Raw genomic sequence first — 17901 nt, 5'->3', positions numbered from 1 at the left:
CTTACCACGTCTGCCATATTTCTATGAATTATCATGGGCAGGAACTCGTTTTTCAGATTATTCCAACAGTACATGAATGCAACAATACTCCTGCAAGGTACTATTTGTTTCCACTCGCTGCTTTTTGGATTCCCATCAGGAGCAGTGCCCGGGTTATTGGTTTGAATCGGGTTTATTCATAGAAACAGACAGCCACAGTTTCAGTGCAAACTACCATTTGAAAGCAGGTTGGCTTTTAAAAGCACTATCTGATCTATGGGACAAACATTTATGCACATATAAAAGCACCTGGCAGACATTTCTCTCTGTGTCCCGATGAATATGTATTTTGCGGAGCAGCAGAGGAGGATGAAAGTGAAATGTATTTGTATTTGTTAATATTAGATACAGAGGGATTACAACGTGCAGGGCTTACATCCTGAAGTCACGTGCAGAAACCTGCCGGGTTATTAGACAGAGACTATTTTTAGGGGTATTTTCGGGACCTTTGCCAAAACGCAGAAAGAGCAAGTTGCCCATCAGCTCTCAGACTGCGCTCTCTACAGACTCCATAATCCCTTTCCAGTTTGACCTGGGAAACTGCTCCAGTTTTAAGAAGCAGAGTGGCGTTGACCTCTTTGGGAAGTATTGATTTGTTGTGTTGTTTATAACAGGTTTGTGAAGTAACATGGCAGAGAGGAATGTTGCATATAGCTGCAGTTGGATCAAAACCAGGTTAGTTTGATAAAAAGTGAACTGTATGTCCAGATGTGACACGATGTGCCGCTCATTCCTCTCTCCGTGGATCATCTATTGATTTCATGTAACCTTTGTTAGTTCAGGGATTGTTGAGGCTGTTGTGGAGGATTATAAGATCTCTCTGCACTTCATGTTGACTTAGACTTGTCAAAAGAAGATCTCAGAAACAGGAAGTGCTTTTTAATGAGCTTCCACATGCATATTATCTCAGCAGGCATGGGATACAAACCACCAACCTACATTTTATTGGTTTTAAACGTTCTAGTTTGAGGAAAGGTAAAAAGTCATCTTTATTCCAGTTCCACTTATTTTCTGTAGCTTTCAGAACATTTCTCAGTTGTCATCTTGTGACCTCAATATGAACTTTAGTTAATTTATATTGTGCATATTCCTTTAAAAAGTTTGAAATGCTACCAACAAAGGTACACAGGTTTTAGTAGGTGGGTTACTGACGTGAGTTTGTAGTTTACTCGCAGTAAGAATAATGTTCAATGACGTATCTGCACTTCTAATTACTGCTTGTCGCTGTACAGTTTTTTACAGTTTGTTATATTAATAATTTGACCGTCTATGTTTCTTGTAGTTCTGCAATTAGTTATTTTTACTGCACTGTTAGTTTTCCGTTTTATTATTAATATGCTGTGTTTATTGTATCTTTTTAACTCTGACACAACCATTTCCTTCAGATCATAAAATCCTATCTTATCTCTTATCTCAATTTATCTAACTGTAAATTGCAAAAATAAGATGTTGCAGAAGCATGTGACACTTTCTTTTTATGATAGGTCAAAATAACTTCAGTGGCACATTTTGCACATTTGTGCACACATGTCTGCACAGCCCTCCACTTTAAAATATAATACACTGCAGTTTGCCATATACTCAATGTCCTAAGTGTTTTAGTTTTTTAGCTGTGAAGGTTATTCGTATAGTTCAATTTAAATCTGATTTTAATACTTGTTTTTTTGCATCCTTTTTTAATGCTAAATTGTTTCTTTAAAATACTTATTTTTTATTATCCTTATATTTTCCCTTTATTTTGTACATCCTTTACTCAAGTAGAAGTACAGATACTCGTTTTTAAAGATACTCTGGTAAAAGTAGAAGTACTGACTAAACTTCTTTACTCAAGTCAAAGTAAAAAGGCTTTGAAATGTACTTCAGTAAAAAGTACCCATAACTAGCAGCTGTTTTAAAGAGTACCTGACCTCCCTTTATATTAATAGAACAATAATGTCATTGTTAGCTAATGAATGTTTCCATGGTGACCAACGGCAACATGACAACGTTTTCATTGGTCCCTCTTCTTTAGAGAAGAGCAGGAAATGATGGATACACGGATCGTGTTCAAATCAATAGGCACGCAATGACTCTAAATAATAATGATCACGCCACCAAACACACATTCAGATTAAAGGAACCAGCCTGTTTGGAAAATGTAAGAAGTAGAAAGTACAGGTATTTGTGTTCAACATGTAAGAAGTAGAAAGTACAGGTATTTGTGTTCAACATGTAAGAAGTAGAAAGTACAGGTATTTGTGTTCAACATGTAAGAAGTAGAAAGTACAGGTATTTGTGTTCAACATGTAAGAAGTAGAAAGTACAGGTATTTGGGTTCAACATGTAAGAAGTAGAAAGTACAGGTATTTGGGTTCAACATGTAAGAAGTAGAAAGTACAGGTATTTGAGTTCAACATGTAAGAAGTAGAAAGTACAGGTATTTGGGTTCAACATGTAAGAAGTAGAAAGTACAGGTATTTGAGTTCAACATGTAAGAAGTAGAAAGTACAGGTATTTGTGTTCAAAATGTAAGAAGTAAAAATAAAAAGTCGTCATAAAAAAAAGTAGTGGAGTCAAGTACTCATACCAGAAAAATGTACTTAAGTACAGTTAGAAAGTATTTGTACTACACTACTTCCCACCTAGGGGTATTATAGATTTAGAGGTCACAAGTACAGTAGGCGTTCTTCTTCTTCTTCCCCCTCTTCTTCGTTCACAGTGTCAGTGCAATTCAGCCCGGACTGTCCCATGGGAAACATCCAAGGGAAATGCTGATTGTGTGGAGGACACAGTGGTGTAATCCTCTGTGACGAATCAGATTGCAGCGTCATCAGCCCAGCAGTGTGTTTTTTCTACACTAATTTGAAAGCCATTTCACACGGGGTCTTATGCCTCATTGTATCATGTCGGCAGCGTGCCTGAACAACAGAAATGTGTCGTCTTTTTAAGCGAGAATCCTGATCCTATCACCCTCCTGTCCCCCCTCCTTGTTGTCGTTATAAAGAGGATTACGCTCTGATTTGTCACGTCGCGGGAATTATTGGTGCCGAGATAATCTCTGATCCACCTAATTTGCTGTTGCAGAGAAAGGAATTGGATGAAGTGTGATGGCTTCAGAGTCCTGATGTCTCCTCATTGATCGGTGTCAGCTGTTTTTGAGAGAGGTCCATTATCTGATCATTGACACTTTAGCCTTGGTGCCTTCACTGCACGTTGTCCATACCGATTCTCCTGGGACACCTGACGTTGTTCTGCTGATATATAAAGGAACTACAGCACGCTCACATGACTTCTCGTCACCACCGCTAAGCTAAAGGCGGCTAATGTTGGGCCATAAAGGAACTACAGCACGGTCACATGACTTCACGTCACCACCGCTAAGCTAAAGGAGGCTAATGTTGTGCTATAAAGGAACTACAGCACGGTCACATGACTTCACGTCACCACCGCTAGGCTAAATGTGGCTAATGTTGGGCTATAAAGGAACTACAGCACGGTCACATGACTTCACGTCACCACCGCTAGGCTAAATGTGGCTAATGTTGGGCCTTAAAGGAACTACAGCATGGTAACATGACTTCACGTCTCCAATGCTAAGCTAAAGGAGGCTAATGTTGGGCTATAAAGGAACTACAGCACGGTCACATGACTTCACGTCACCACCGCTAAGCTAAAGGAGGCTAATGTTGGGCTATAAAGGAACTACAGCACGGTCACATGACTTCACGTCACCACCGCTAAGCTAAAGGAGGCTAATGTTGGGCTATAAAGGAACGACAGCACGGTCACATGACTTCACGTCACCACCGCTAAGCTAAAGGTGGCTAATGTTGGGCGTGATGATGTTTAGTCGTCTCATTCAGACACTTGTTATCAACCACCGTTTTTTTAATTCATCAGTGGGGTATTTAGCCTACTGACGTATTTGATGTCTAAATATCTTCAGCTTGTTTTAACCAAATACTTTATTTCAGGATAACAACCAAAAACACACTCTGAAAACCATTGACATCCAGACCAGAGGAAAGGGAGTTTTAAGAACTCAGTCCTGCACCACTCTGGAGATTGGAGTTATTTTCTGTTGAATCAAGACGGGAACATTTAGAGATTTTTCTCCGGGGTAACCTCAGGTTGTTCTGCTCTGATAACATATCGACAGCATCCGTAACGCTCTTCACGAACGCTCATCAGTCACTCTGACCTCGAGGAGACGTTAGAGTGAGATATTCAAACTGACCATCACAGCAGCTGGGTGGTCATGTTATTGATTAGATCTCAGATCATTTTCACAGTGAACACAATCATGCTCTCCATGATTTTAATTTGGAGAAAAGGTTGTTGGAAGAAGGGAAGAAAGTAATATGGGAGCAGGAGGGATGTTATTTGTGTGTTGTTGTTGTTGTTGTTGTTGTTGTTGTTGTTGTTGTTGTTGTTGTTGTTCTAACAATAAAATGCAAACTGACACATAGAGATTTATTATTGTTGGCGGGTGGTGCACAACATTTTTGTCAACAGTAGGTCTTCAAAACAGCAAGAGCACTTTTTATAAGCTTCACAATGCTAATTATCTCTTAATTGTTCCGATCAAAACCTGCTTTTTATGTGTTTTTATTCGTTTTAAATTGTTGTAGTTTGACAAACAAGTAAAAAATAAGCTTCACTTTCGTTTCAATAACTAGTTTGGTCTGTAGCGTTCAATCAAAATGTTGTCATACTTTCGTGTTGTGCTTCTTCGTTGTTTTGTTTTCTAAAAGAAATCTCTGTGGACAAGAAGCAGTTAACATAAGTTATCTTGAGCAAAGGTGATGTAAAAGAAAGAGTATGGAAAGAAAGGACTGGATGACAGAGTTACATTTACAGCAGCATCAGTAAATGCAACCATCAAAATACTTTTTTGCAAACTGACTCAGAGGCTCATTGATGTTGTCAGGCGGAGCACAACAGGGCTCGTCTCCGGGCCCTCCTCTTTTTGGATGGAAATTAAACACAACATGTCCTCGTACCTTAACGACAGAACAGGGTGATTTATAGTGACTCCCAAAACAACATGGCTGTTCTATTTAGCTCTTCTAATCTGATTAGGTCAGGAAATAAAACTACTTTCTTTATGGGTTAGGGTCCCTGTTGTGATTCCTGGCATACCTTTTTTAATTTGTGTCACTTTCTAACAATCCTATTGGTTTCCACAAATTATTTACCAGCTTTATCACGGAACTACAGCACGGTCACATGACTTCACGTCACCACCGCTAAGCTAAAGGAGGCTAATGTTGGGCTATAAAGGAACTACAGCACGGTCACATGACTTCACGTCACCACCGCTAAGCTAAAGGTGGCTAATGTTGGGCTATAAAGGAACTACAGCACGGTCACATGACTTCACGTCACCACCGCTAAGCTAAAGGAGGCTAATGTTGGGCGTGATAATGTTTAGTCGTCTCATTTAGACACTTGTTAGCAACCACCGTTTTTTAAATCCACCAGTGGGGTATTTACTGACGTATTTTATGTCTAAATATCTTCAGCTTGTGTTAACCACAGACTTTATTTCCGGCTTACACAAAAACACATTCAGAAAACCATTGACTTTAAGACCAGAGGACAGGGAGGTTTTAGAACTTATTCCTGCACTACTCTTGAGATTGGAGTTATTTTCGGGTGAATCTAGACAAGAGAGTATTTTTGTGAGTACAAAAATGTCCTGCATGTGTTTTTGGACCTCAGTGAACGGCCATCACTTCAGAGCTTCATCTCAGAGACCTCTGGCTTTGATAACACTCTGAGGTGTTACAAATGTTGGCTTTGTGCACTGGCATTTCACTAATTATCATCTTTCCACACGGGACGTGAACATTTCAAATGCCACAAATGCTACAAACCCTTCATGTGTCTCGGCCCTGATCCGCCTAGAGCGTGCCTTTCTCCACTTGTTTATTTGTTCCAGATTTGTCTGTTTCCCAGTGGACTCGGGGTGAATCATGAGGCAGCAGAATGAGTCAAAACGCCTCACGAGTGTTTGTCATTTAGTCCCTCAAACTGTGTTCGTCCCCTCTGTGACTTACGCCGTGCCAAGCCTGGAATTAGATCTGAATCACTCAACCAGAGTTTAGGTTACTTTAGAAATATACGTAATTTGATGCACTGGGTTTAAAGACTCTACTTTATGATGTTTCACCATGTTTTGTTCTTACATCGTTTAGCTTGTTGGTTTTCATCATCGTTATTATTTATGAGACACGTTTGTATTCATGTAATTTATGTAATGTCAACGTACTTTCAGCGGCATCATCAATATCCTCAGTTACTATCATTATAACATCGTTATCAGTGTCCTGATTTATGATCGTTTATAATATCATCAGTGTCGCTGTTTAACGTCGCAGACAAACCAGCGTGTGCGTGTGTGTGTGTGTGTGTGTGTGTGTGTGTGTGTGTGTGTGTGTGTGTGTGTGTGCGTGCGTGCGTGCGTGCGTGCGTGCGTGCGTGCGTGTGTGTGTGTGTGTGTGTGTGTGTGTGTGTGTGTGTGTGTGTGTGTGTGTGTGTGTGTCTGCATGATTTGTTTTCTGATGCTTTTCACTGATGAGGTGCGTGTTAGTGTGTTTTTACAAGTGTTCAAAGGAGTGTGTTCAAAGTGTGTGTGAACCTGCTTACCTACAGTGTTGGCAAGTAACTAAGTAAGTACATCAAAGTAGTATTTGAGGTGCTGCCTAAGATACTACTACTTCATACTACTTTTATACAACCTTTGCAGACCATTTCCATGCACTAAAACCTAGAGAATACACTTCAGGGAAAGGAACAGCCAATAAAGAATATCAGGGCTTCTTTAAGAACTACTTTACTTCGAGGTAACGGGTGTGAGTACTTCTTCCTCCTGCTTATTTGTGCTTCTTCATTCAGTCTCTGTGCACATGAACGCCTCCTGACTGAGACATGAGCTAACAGGGGATTTGCTTTTCTTTAGTTAGTCTCCTCATCACGCCCGCTCTATCATTTGTGTTTTCACTCAGTGGACCGATATCCTGATCAGCATTTCCCTAATAAAGCGACAGTGCTGACTGCATCACCTGTTTATGAATTGCTAATGGCGCCATTTATCATGCCGCACGTCACGGTTTACCATATTGAAAGTCACGGTTAGCGGTTTTACATTTACAAGGTGAGGATTTAGGCGCGATCGACTGTATCATCTGTCATTTTAATTCATGAGAGATTAATGCGCTCTCCTCCCCCGCACTCCTCAGGAGATACAGATAATGGCTGAATATTTACATACTGACTTTTAACACTTTAAACTCTTCCATTTGCTCTTTGGAGATGGTTTTATTGTTAAAAGGGGGCACGAGAGGTCACTCGGTGGACTTTCTGAACTTTAAAGAAGTCCTATTATACTTTCTGGGGTTTTCCCTTTCCTATAGTGTGCTCTACAGGGTTTGGTGCATGTAAATGGTCTGCAAAGGCTACAGTTGAATTGTCACATGTCACAGTAGAAGCAGTAAAAAAGCGGAATATTGAATACGACATATTCCGCTATATTTAATGTCTCATGAGGCGTCAATGTACACAAAGACTGAATGAAGAAGCACACATAAGAAGGAGAACGAAGTACTTACATCCTTTACCTCTAAGTAAAGTAGTTCTTAAAGGAACCCTATTATTATTGAGGGTAATGTAATCTAACTGTATCGTATCCAAGCATAAATATAAACATTTTGTTTTGTCATACAAACTGTGGGTTTTCTCTTGAAGTGTTTCCTTGTACGATGTGAGGGTCTAAGGACAGAGGGTCTAAGGACAGAGGGTCTAAGGACAGAGGGTGTCGTGTTGTCATACTGATATTCTGTACAAACTGTGAAGTCCACTGAGACAAATGTAACATTTGTGATATTGGGCTATATAAATAAACATTGATTGATTGATTGATTGATTGATTGATTGATTGATTGATTGATTGATTGATTGATTGATTGATAAGAAAACATCCATACAAAATGATTAATTAAAAACATGACATTTCAACAGATGTATTTGTAAGTAGAACAGAACGAGTTTTAATTATTTTATTGAACAAGCATTTGTTTCATTGAAGAACAAAAACATGAATGTTGAGTTAAATATTACTCGTCCCCCCCAACAACACCACTCATTCAAAAATGAACAGAAATGCACCCCCTTCCAAAAATCCCCACAAGAAATCATGTTTGCATGTGATGGAGGAATGCACAGTGCCTGTAGGGGGTGTGGTCCCAATAGCCATGCCGTGAGCAGTGTGCTATGGCATGGATATCCAAGTGTACTTTAATGGCATCTGTTTGTTTTAGTCAAGATTATGCTAAAATATTCTTTCCCCAACTATATTTAAGTTCCCTACGAAGGGCCAACCTTCACTTTTGAAAATTCCCAGTTTATTCCCATGGAAAGTTTCCATCTTTGAAAATTCCCGGAATGTTGCAGCCCTACTCAGGAGGCGTTCATGTGCACAGAGACTGAATGAAGAAGCATAACTAAGAAGGAGAACGAAGTACTTACATCCTTTACCTCTAAGTAAAGTAGTTCTTAAAGAAGCCCTATTGCTATTTGTCGACTCTCCCTTTCCGTGTAGTGTGTTCTATAGGTTTTAGTGCATGTAAATGGTCTGCAAAGGCGAAAATCCCTAAAACAAAAGGGAGTTTTTATTCTTCCATTTTTATAGCTGTCGCATAAATGTAGTATTAAGTAATAGTATCTGAGGCAGGACCCCAAATACTACTTTGAGGTACTTGTGCTTTAGAGTAGATGTACTTAGTTACTTGCCAATACTGTATTCAAACAGGTTCACACACACTTCCTTACGTACACACTAAACTCTGCCGCCTGAACTCAACTTCCTCAGGAATTCATGTTGTCTGTTTTCAATCATTGATACTTCACTGGACCTCTGAGTGCTGCAAAGTGAAGATGTATGAATTATTCCTCATAAACACATTTCATAACTTTATCCAACTCACTGTGGAAGTTTGGCAGCACTCAAAAATGTAAAAGACATTCAAATAAATGTTGTATATGTTTGTATGAATCATGTTTTGGTCAGCAGAGTTAATGACTAGCGAGCTGAATTTAAATTGAGAGACTTTTTAATGGTTTTACTTTAATAACGATACTTTGCTTTGAATTCATAGATTTATTATTTTTGACTCTATTTTCCTTAATTTTTCCAAATGTTCGCACAAACCGTTGTTTTCAAACTGTGCGTTGGTGTCAAATTACCTGGCAACCTGCTCCAATGTTGAATCTATTTAAGACATTTTAATTAAGTAAATTATTCATCCTGAGGAATGTTGTGGCTGCTCCGTCACATAAAACTCTATAAATGATTCACGAGACAGAAATTCAGCTTGGCATATGTAATATAAATTCAATTAACCAAGTGGGTCAAGCAGAATGTAAAGAGGCGTTCAGCAGCATCCGATGCAGGCAGGATGCTATCAAATCAAATACAGTGTAAATAGATGTGGGTTACTTTATATTCTACAGATAGAAAAGGTTTGTCTTTTTCAAATGAGCTTTGTTTTAACATCTTGTTTCTGAAATGTGAAAAAGTTCTGCCCAATAAATGGTATTTTTTACAATCATTGCAATACGGGCTCGTGCAATGAACAAATTGCAAGAGGCGCGAAATATGTATACATGTTATTCTACATTAAGAATTGCATATATGTTTCAGCTGAACATCAGCAGGAGAGGACTCTTTAAAGTAGAGACACTACATACTGATATACACCTGAACATCAGCAGGAGAGGACTCTTTAAAGTAGAGACACTACATACTGATATACACCTGAACATCAGCAGGAGAGGACTCTTTAAAGTAGAGACACTAAATACTGATATACACCTGAACATCAGTAGGAGAGGACTCTTTAAAGTAGAGACACTACATACTGATATACACCTGAACATCAGCAGGAGAGGACTCTTTAAAGACACTACATACTGATATACACCTGAACATCAGCAGGAGAGGACTCTTTAAAGTAGAGACACTACATACTGATATACACCTGAACATCAGCAGGAGAGGACTCTTTAAAGTAGAGACACTACATACTGATATACACCTGAACATCAGCAGGAGAGGACTCTTTAAAGTAGATACACTACATACTGATATACACCTGAACATCAGCAGGAGAGGACTCTTTAAAGTAGAGACACTACATACTGATATACACCTGAACATCAGCAGGAGAGGACTCTTTAAAGTAGAGACACTACATACTGATATACACCTGAACATCAGCAGGAGAGGACTCTTTAAAGTAGAGACACTACATACTGATATACACCTGAACATCAGCAGGAGAGGACTCTTTAAAGTAGAGACACTACATACTGATATACACCTGAACATCAGCAGGAGAGGACTCTTTAAAGTAGAGACACTACATACTGATATACACCTGAACATCAGCAGGAGAGGACTCTTTAAAGTAGAGACACTACATACTGATATACACCTGAACATCAGCAGGAGAGAACTCTTTAAAGTAAAGACACTACATACTGATATGAACCTGAACATGAGTAGGAGAGGACTCTTTAAAGTAGAGACACTACATATTGATATACACCTGAACATCAGTAGGAGAGGACTCTTTAAAGTAGAGACACTACATACTGATATACACCTGAACATCAGCAGGAGAGGACTCTTTAAAGTAGAGACACTACATACTGATATACACCTGAACATCAGGAGGAGAGGACTCTTTAAAGTAGAGACACTACATACTGATATACACCTGAACATCAGCAGGAGAGGACTCTTTAAAGTAGAGACACTACATACTGATATACACCTGAACATCAGCAGGAGAGGACTCTTTAAAGTAGAGACACTACATACTGATATACACCTGAACATCAGCAGGAGAGAACTCTTTAAAGTAAAGACACTACATACTGATATGAACCTGAACATGAGTATTATATGTCCTCTTTAAAAAGAGCTGGATGGAGCTTCTTGAGTGTAGTTGTTGAATCGCTCATTGTGCGTCTGTACTCGGATGAAATGGGTCAGTACAGCAGCGTATTTATAGCTCGGATCACACTGCTGTCCGTTCTCTTTCTCCAGGCGCAGCGGGAAGTGATGCAATCACACAAACTGCACTACAACTGCTAATGCAGTTCCCCTGCGAGGCCACGGGTCACTCCAGTCCCGCTCTTAACCAAGTCACTGTCACTTTAATTCAATCCAACTCACGCTGCAAACTATTTTATATCCAATCCCAACACTCGCCTGTTTTAAAATGTCCTTGCAGCCGGAAACACGAGAAGTAAAAGCCACATAAATTACTGATAACCTCAGCGTTTCACCTTGAGTAGATGAGCAGTTGTGGAAAAGTACTCTTTAAGTAATTTAAGAAATACCACGGTCTAATACGACATTGCATATTCAATTCCTGAGTTCAAAAGCAGTATCTTCAAAATGTCCTGAAAGTATGAAAAAGTATACAGAATGGATTTTTTTTGTAAGTTAAAGTGTTGGGTTATTATATAAATAACATGCTGGTTTTATCACTCACACTTTTTATTTTGTTTTTCGTCAACTTGGAGCAAATGTTTGATATGTTTTCTACTACTAAATAGTTTAGTATTATGTGTATGCACATCATTTAAAGTATTTAGCAAGTATGAAATACATAGAGTGTGATGAAGTGCCACAAAGATATTTATACTCAAGTAAAGTACAAAATACATTTACTCAAGTACTGTACATATTCTTAGGACCGATTCAGGGATAAGAATTTGTGTGTGTGTGTGTGTGTGTGTGTGTGTGTGTGTGTGTGTGTGTGTGTGTGTGTGTGTGTGTGTGTGTGTGTGTGTGTGTGTGTGTGTGTGTGTGTGTGTGTGTGTGTGTGTGTGTGTGTGTGTGTGTGTGTGTGTGTGTGTGTGTGTGTTATTGATTGCAGTCAGCTGCAGTCCTTGTATGTCTGAGGCTACAGAAAGTTATGCAGAGAGCCTTTAATGAGCATGATGGGCTTAATAAGGTAAAAGGAGTCCACTGTGCGGCTCATTGGAAAATCAATGCAGGACGCCGGCTGGTTAAGTGATTAGAGCATTAGTTTAAATAACTACTTTAAGAAAGACGGTGTGTAATAACCCCTAATGCATTTCACTGCTGTCAGCATGCACTGTAAATATTCACTTTTAATTATTCACTTTTTTAATTAGATTAAGAAAGAAGGTAATGAAGTTAAATGATAATGAATTTATCGAATCAGGTGGGAAGGGATCCACCTTAAGTGCAAGCCTCCAGGAGTACAGCGAATGGAACAGTGAATTATTTAATTAAATGTTTAAATTACTAATATGTTTGTTGTTGTGTCTTGTAAAACATAAAGTGATAATTCCTCTGTTTCATACACCCCGTTTTTATAAGTGGCATACATAATGATTTAATTACATAGTATATACATGTTTATATATATATACACTGTTTGGAAAACACATGATAGACAAATATATAATTTAAGGTTATTCAGACAAGGATTTTGGAACCAATGTTCTTCATTGGACAAAACAACGTAATGAAGTTAAATGATGAAGACAGTATCTAATCTGGTGGGGACAGATCTTCAGCCCAGTGTATTCCACAGTAAAAAGATATGAATGAAACCATTAATTATTTAATTAATTTCTTTACAAATTACTAATATTTTCGTTCTGTCTTCGTACAAAATATAAAGTGATAATTCTCGGTTTCATACACCCCTTTTATGCATCATGCATTATTGTATTTCTTCTTAAAACATACCATAAGTGCAATAAATAATAATTTCATTAAAGCATTTTCAAACACAAACACACATATTTTTATAGCCAGGTTTCTTGTTAAGTTAAATGTATGAAGCACATGATGGACAAATATATAATTTAAGGACAAGGATTTTGTTTTGTTTGTCTAAGGAAAAACAAGTGTTCTTTGCGGAAATGCAGAATCCGTATTGATTATCCAGATGTGTCTTTGGGGCGGTGGTGGCGAAGTCGATAGGGACTTGGCTTGGTAACTGGAAGGTCACCAGTTCAAGACCAAGTGCTACCGAGGTGTCCCTGAGCAAGGCACCATTCCCTACACTGCTCCCCGGGCGCCGTTCAAAATGGCAGCACACTGCTCCTAACACTAGGATGGGTCAAATGCAGAGAAACTATTTCCCCACGGGAATTAATAAAAGTCCATCTTATCTTATCTTGACCTGGTGTTCGTTAAGAGAGGCTATGAGCCACCTGACCCCTCTAGAACATGTGGTGCGAACCTTCTTTCTTTATCACGTTATTCTTGTTCTTCATGACCATGTTATTGAATGTGTCATGTGTCTCCGGGAAAAATGATCACCATTTCCTTTGTGTGATGTAGGGAGGAGACATTAAGCTGTAAAAGTCTGTGTTACGTAATATCATTGGAAAACGTAGAAATGGATATTAGCAATGACAAGCTAAAGATGTCTAACAATAACAAACACATTGATCTATGAAAAAGGTGTTTTTACGTCATTTGGAGAAACAAGTCTGGTTTTCACTTATAGGGATGAAGTTTGATGAATTCTGGAAGACAGGATTTTTGAAACATGTTTGATGGCTTGAGGCTTAAGTGGCATCCTTAATGCTAATCAAGTTCTGATTTTGTTATTCATCCCCATGTTATTGAATTTGTCTTCCATGAAATACTGTCATTTCCTTTTGGTGATGTATTGCAATGTCGTGTTGGGGTGGGGCATTAGTCTGTGCCAATTAATCTAATTGGAAGTTGTGTAAATGGACATTTGAAATGAATACAAACAGAAGATTGAAATGAGAAGCAAAAAACACATGAAATAACAGTGAATACGTCATTTTGTGAATCAAGGCTGGTTTTCCACTTATGGAAATGAAGGTTTTTTGATGAATCCTTGAAGAAAGGATTGTTGAAACATGTTTGAAACAGGCTTTTAGGCTTTAAGGTGCGCATTTGTGGCACATAATGCTAATCAAGGCTGTTTTGAGTCATTAGAGTGCAGTAGTTGTTGACCGGAGGCCTTGGGTTATGATTAGGGTTAGCCGCTTAGGACAGATAATATGATCAGTTTCTTGGCTGCTTGTATCCATATAATAGGCGCTTTCACACCGCAGTACTTTTCCCACAAAGGTTCATCAGAACTTAGTTCATCAGAACTCTTTAGTTCTGATGAACTAAGTACAGATCACGTTCACACCGGAATAAGTCCCTGAGGGAGGATTAGGCAAATGAAGCCGCTGACGTCACTTCTTCTTCTTCTGCTTTGGGTTTACTGGCAGGCCGCAAACAACTTCACGGCGTATACTGCCACCCGAAGTCCCCGGCCGGAAGTCCCCGGAGTTGGGGACTGGCTTCAGTAGAAGCTGATGGGACTCCCAGCAGCTTCTACAGAAGCCTTCAGAGTAAATCGCCAGAATGCCGACACCTCCTCATCTCCACCGCTCCCATGTTTTCTTTTGTGTTGCCATAAGTTAGTCTCTCTGCATTTCTGCGCTGGGCTCATGCTAATAATGCTAATGCGAGGATAATAAAATGGCGACTTGACAAATCTTTTTGGGAGTTTTACGGGGCGTGGTTTGCAATCCGCCCAGCCAATCAGACAGAGGAACCTTTTTCTCCCACGAAAGTCCCTGCTCTCTAGCAGGGATGGAAAAGCGGGTAAAAAGGTTCTGATTAACTCATTTGAGTTCCGGCTCTTTTTGGAGTGAACGCAACATTTCGGAACTATATCGGAACTAAAGTGGGAAAAGTGCTGCGGTGTGAACGCGGCTAATGCCGTTGAAGATTATAAATAACTTTGGATGGCTCAACAACTCATACAGAGAAGTGTTATGATTAACTGTGTTTTCTAATGTATTTATTATCAAAAGTTCTCTTTCTCATTATAATCATTGTTTTTTCTTCTTTGTCTTTCTTTTTCTCAGCACATTTTCCATTCTATTTTCTAGCCTGGCAGCATCGAAAGAAGCTGCGGCGAGGAAAGCTGCCACCCCGATGCCGCCCTCCGAGTTCCTGGACAAACTCATGGGCAAAGTCTCGGGTTACGACGCCAGAATTCGACCGAATTTTAAAGGTAGGAGCTGCCTCTATGGCTCGGTCGGATAAATCAGGAAAAGTAACGACTCAATGGTAATGTGTTGTTTCTGCATTTCATTACATTGTCTTACTGTGAATGCCTTTTCTAAGGGTTTATCAATCGCAAAGGAAGGTTTGTATTCATGTGTTTCATTAACAAAGATGTACATAGATGTTACTACAATTCTGTTGCTTTGTGTTTTAATCATCTCAATGTTTTTCGTTTGTTCTCAATTTGTCGATCTCTTTCATTTGCTCTTTGCAGTGTTCCACAAAGGTAAATGTGCCCATTGTTCAACATGTATACACCCAGGTGTTAGATCCCCAAACCCCTAACCCTTTCCCTGCACTTCTAGCCTCCCATAGGTCAACAACATCCCGTTAAGATATCTGGGATCTCTTGTTATCATGGTGCTAGTTGGCTGCATTCCTTGGTATCCACACAATAACCGAGTGCTTGTTTTGGTGGTCAAGGCAATGTGGCTCTCTCCCACAAGTCTGCTGCTCAATGATCTCATGATAATGATGATGATGATGATTCTGGTGATGATGTTAATATAATAATGACCTCTCCCTGAATGGAAGCTCCCATAAAGACTCATGTCAGAGGTTTCTATATTAAACTTTCTCTCATTAGGGAACACAGTTGGACATTAATACGTTTGTACCACATTATAAAACTGGGGCAACCCTCCATATTCATTAAAGTGTATGAATAATACAAGACGTTCTAAAAAAAAATCCAAAACTGTTGGAGTAATTGGACCGGACAGACCTTTCAGTGCTTCAGAACAAACTTGAATTTCACAAAGCCTTGTTGCATGTTAAATACTGACATGTCTTAGTTTTCAGAATGGATGCTGTATATTTACTTTCATTAAGTTTGAGTGTACAAAACATTAGCACCCTTACGATATTCCACCTTCCTGTGTTGAAGTCTCCACTCCAATGCCAGTATATTATGTATTGTCTCATATACCTACATTTATTAACTTTTTAACATAACTTAGAAGCATCTTCCTTGATGATCTGGAAAATAAAACTCCTATCTTCTTGTAAATTGTCTTAAGAATTGGCTTTATTCAAATTGGAATTGTACCAATCAGCTGAGGGTTTGGCTACAGCAAATCGCTAACTTAGAGGAATAAAACCTCTTTAAACCTCCACGATTGGAACTAATAAAACCCGGGGGAGTGATGTAATATATGTTTTTAATATACAGTACATAACAGGTGAAATGAATAGGTGTCCTAATGTTTTGTACACCCAGCACACAGGACTGCGGGAATGTGCAGCAGTGAACCTCAGCTTATGTTAGTGAATGCTGCCATGGAGCTTTTTTTTAATTTTTTTTTGCTGAACCCATAATGGCATAACCCGTTATTTGGTGTGTTCGTGGGATATCGCAGCTCAACTGGGGGGGGGGGGGGTGGGGGGGTTTTACCGTGACCAAAGTGTGTATTATTAAACTGCCGCGGCTGCAGAACGTCCCTCCTGACCGGCTGAGAATTTGATCGGATGCACTGCGAGGAATCTTCACGAGTCAATTTTGGAGACCATTTTTATTTTTTGAATTTGATTTCTCCTCAGCTGTAGTTTGGCAACAATCCAGTGAGATTTACTGCGACTCGTGCTGCGTTGACCTTTACACATCAGGATTTGAACAGCCCGACAGGACAGTTATCTGAATTGATGGCTTTTATATATTTTCCATTCTTCTAATGTGATGTAATAAAGAAAGTTAGATGCAGAGGAAAGTGCTCTCTGGCAGTGTGTTAGACAATAACAAACCTCCAGCTGACGTCAGCAAGCTTTGATGATTTCCAACACAACAAACGACCCTTAAAATAATTAGAATTCATGTTTCTTTCTCTTCTTTTGGGGTTATTGTGTTTCAAAGCAATCTGTGATGAAGATACTCAGGACGTATTTTATGTAATCTGCTCGTTGTGTGGTTGTTAGCAGTCGGAGCCCGATGTGAGTTTCCACCCTCGGTCACGGCTGTCAGGCGTAGCGTGAGCTCTCTTGCTCATTCATGCTCATCCTGTTTCTGTGTGTTTGTCCCCGACCAGCTAACTACGCCGCTGCATTAATCACATTCATGAAATAAACAGCCTGACAGCTCCTTAATACACTCTGGAGGAAAAGGGAACAAAAGGAGAGGGAAGCAGTCGGGGTGAAAGTGGAAGACTGCCCTTGGGCAACAGTTCATAAATGTTCCATAGTCAATAAATGGAGGAGAGAAACATGCTAAGATTTTGAGGTTTACTTTAATGTTGAATTGTGCAGAATGATCCATAAGTACCCATAGTCATCCTGAAACCCTAGTTTGAAAGACCCTTATTTGGTTTAATAATATTAATAGTAATATAACTAGTAAATAACAATAAACACAACAGATGTTAGTACCTTGTTAAATTTAATCCTCTAAATGGGATTTTGGAATTGCAGTTTTAGAAGGCGATGGTTTGATGTCAATTTGTTTGCTAGGAATCATCATATACTCAAAAGACTGATAAAGCATAAATAATGGTGGTGTCTAAGCATGGTTACTAGCAACATTATTACCTAGCAATCCATCCAAAGATCTGAAGGCCTCATCTTGATGCTTACCCTTGATTTTCGAAAGCCTTAACAATTAAAGTTCAATGCCTAACCTTAACAATCTGGCGAGAGTTTAACAAGTCATGGTAAAGGTCTTCTCCTGCAATTAACTAGCAATCGAACCCTCTTTAGAACATGGTCGCCCTTCTTTCTATACTGTATGTCCTTAA

At 39.2% G+C, this 17901-nt stretch overlaps 1 protein-coding gene across 5 annotated transcripts in view; it reads left to right on the top strand.

Moving 5' to 3' along the window:
* The window catches only part of glra1 (glycine receptor, alpha 1), a 171473-nt gene that overhangs the window by 25005 nt on the left and 128567 nt on the right, over window positions 1-17901 (top strand). For 2 of the 5 annotated variants that reach the window (XM_079670304.1, XM_079670308.1), the window contains exon 2: window positions 15001-15125. In XM_079670304.1, the coding sequence (XP_079526430.1) occupies window positions 15001-15125 (125 nt within the window). Of the gene's footprint in view, window positions 1-14976; window positions 15126-15396; window positions 15405-17901 lie in introns of those variants that run through there. The other 3 variants (XM_079670303.1, XM_079670307.1, XM_079670305.1) reach the window with 2 other exon arrangements.

The sequence above is a fragment of the Notothenia rossii genome (genome assembly GCF_949606895.1).
Source record: "Notothenia rossii genome assembly, chromosome: 3".
In the NCBI taxonomy this organism is placed as follows: domain Eukaryota; kingdom Metazoa; phylum Chordata; class Actinopteri; order Perciformes; family Nototheniidae; genus Notothenia; species Notothenia rossii.
This window is presented reverse-complemented; position numbering and strand designations above follow the sequence as displayed.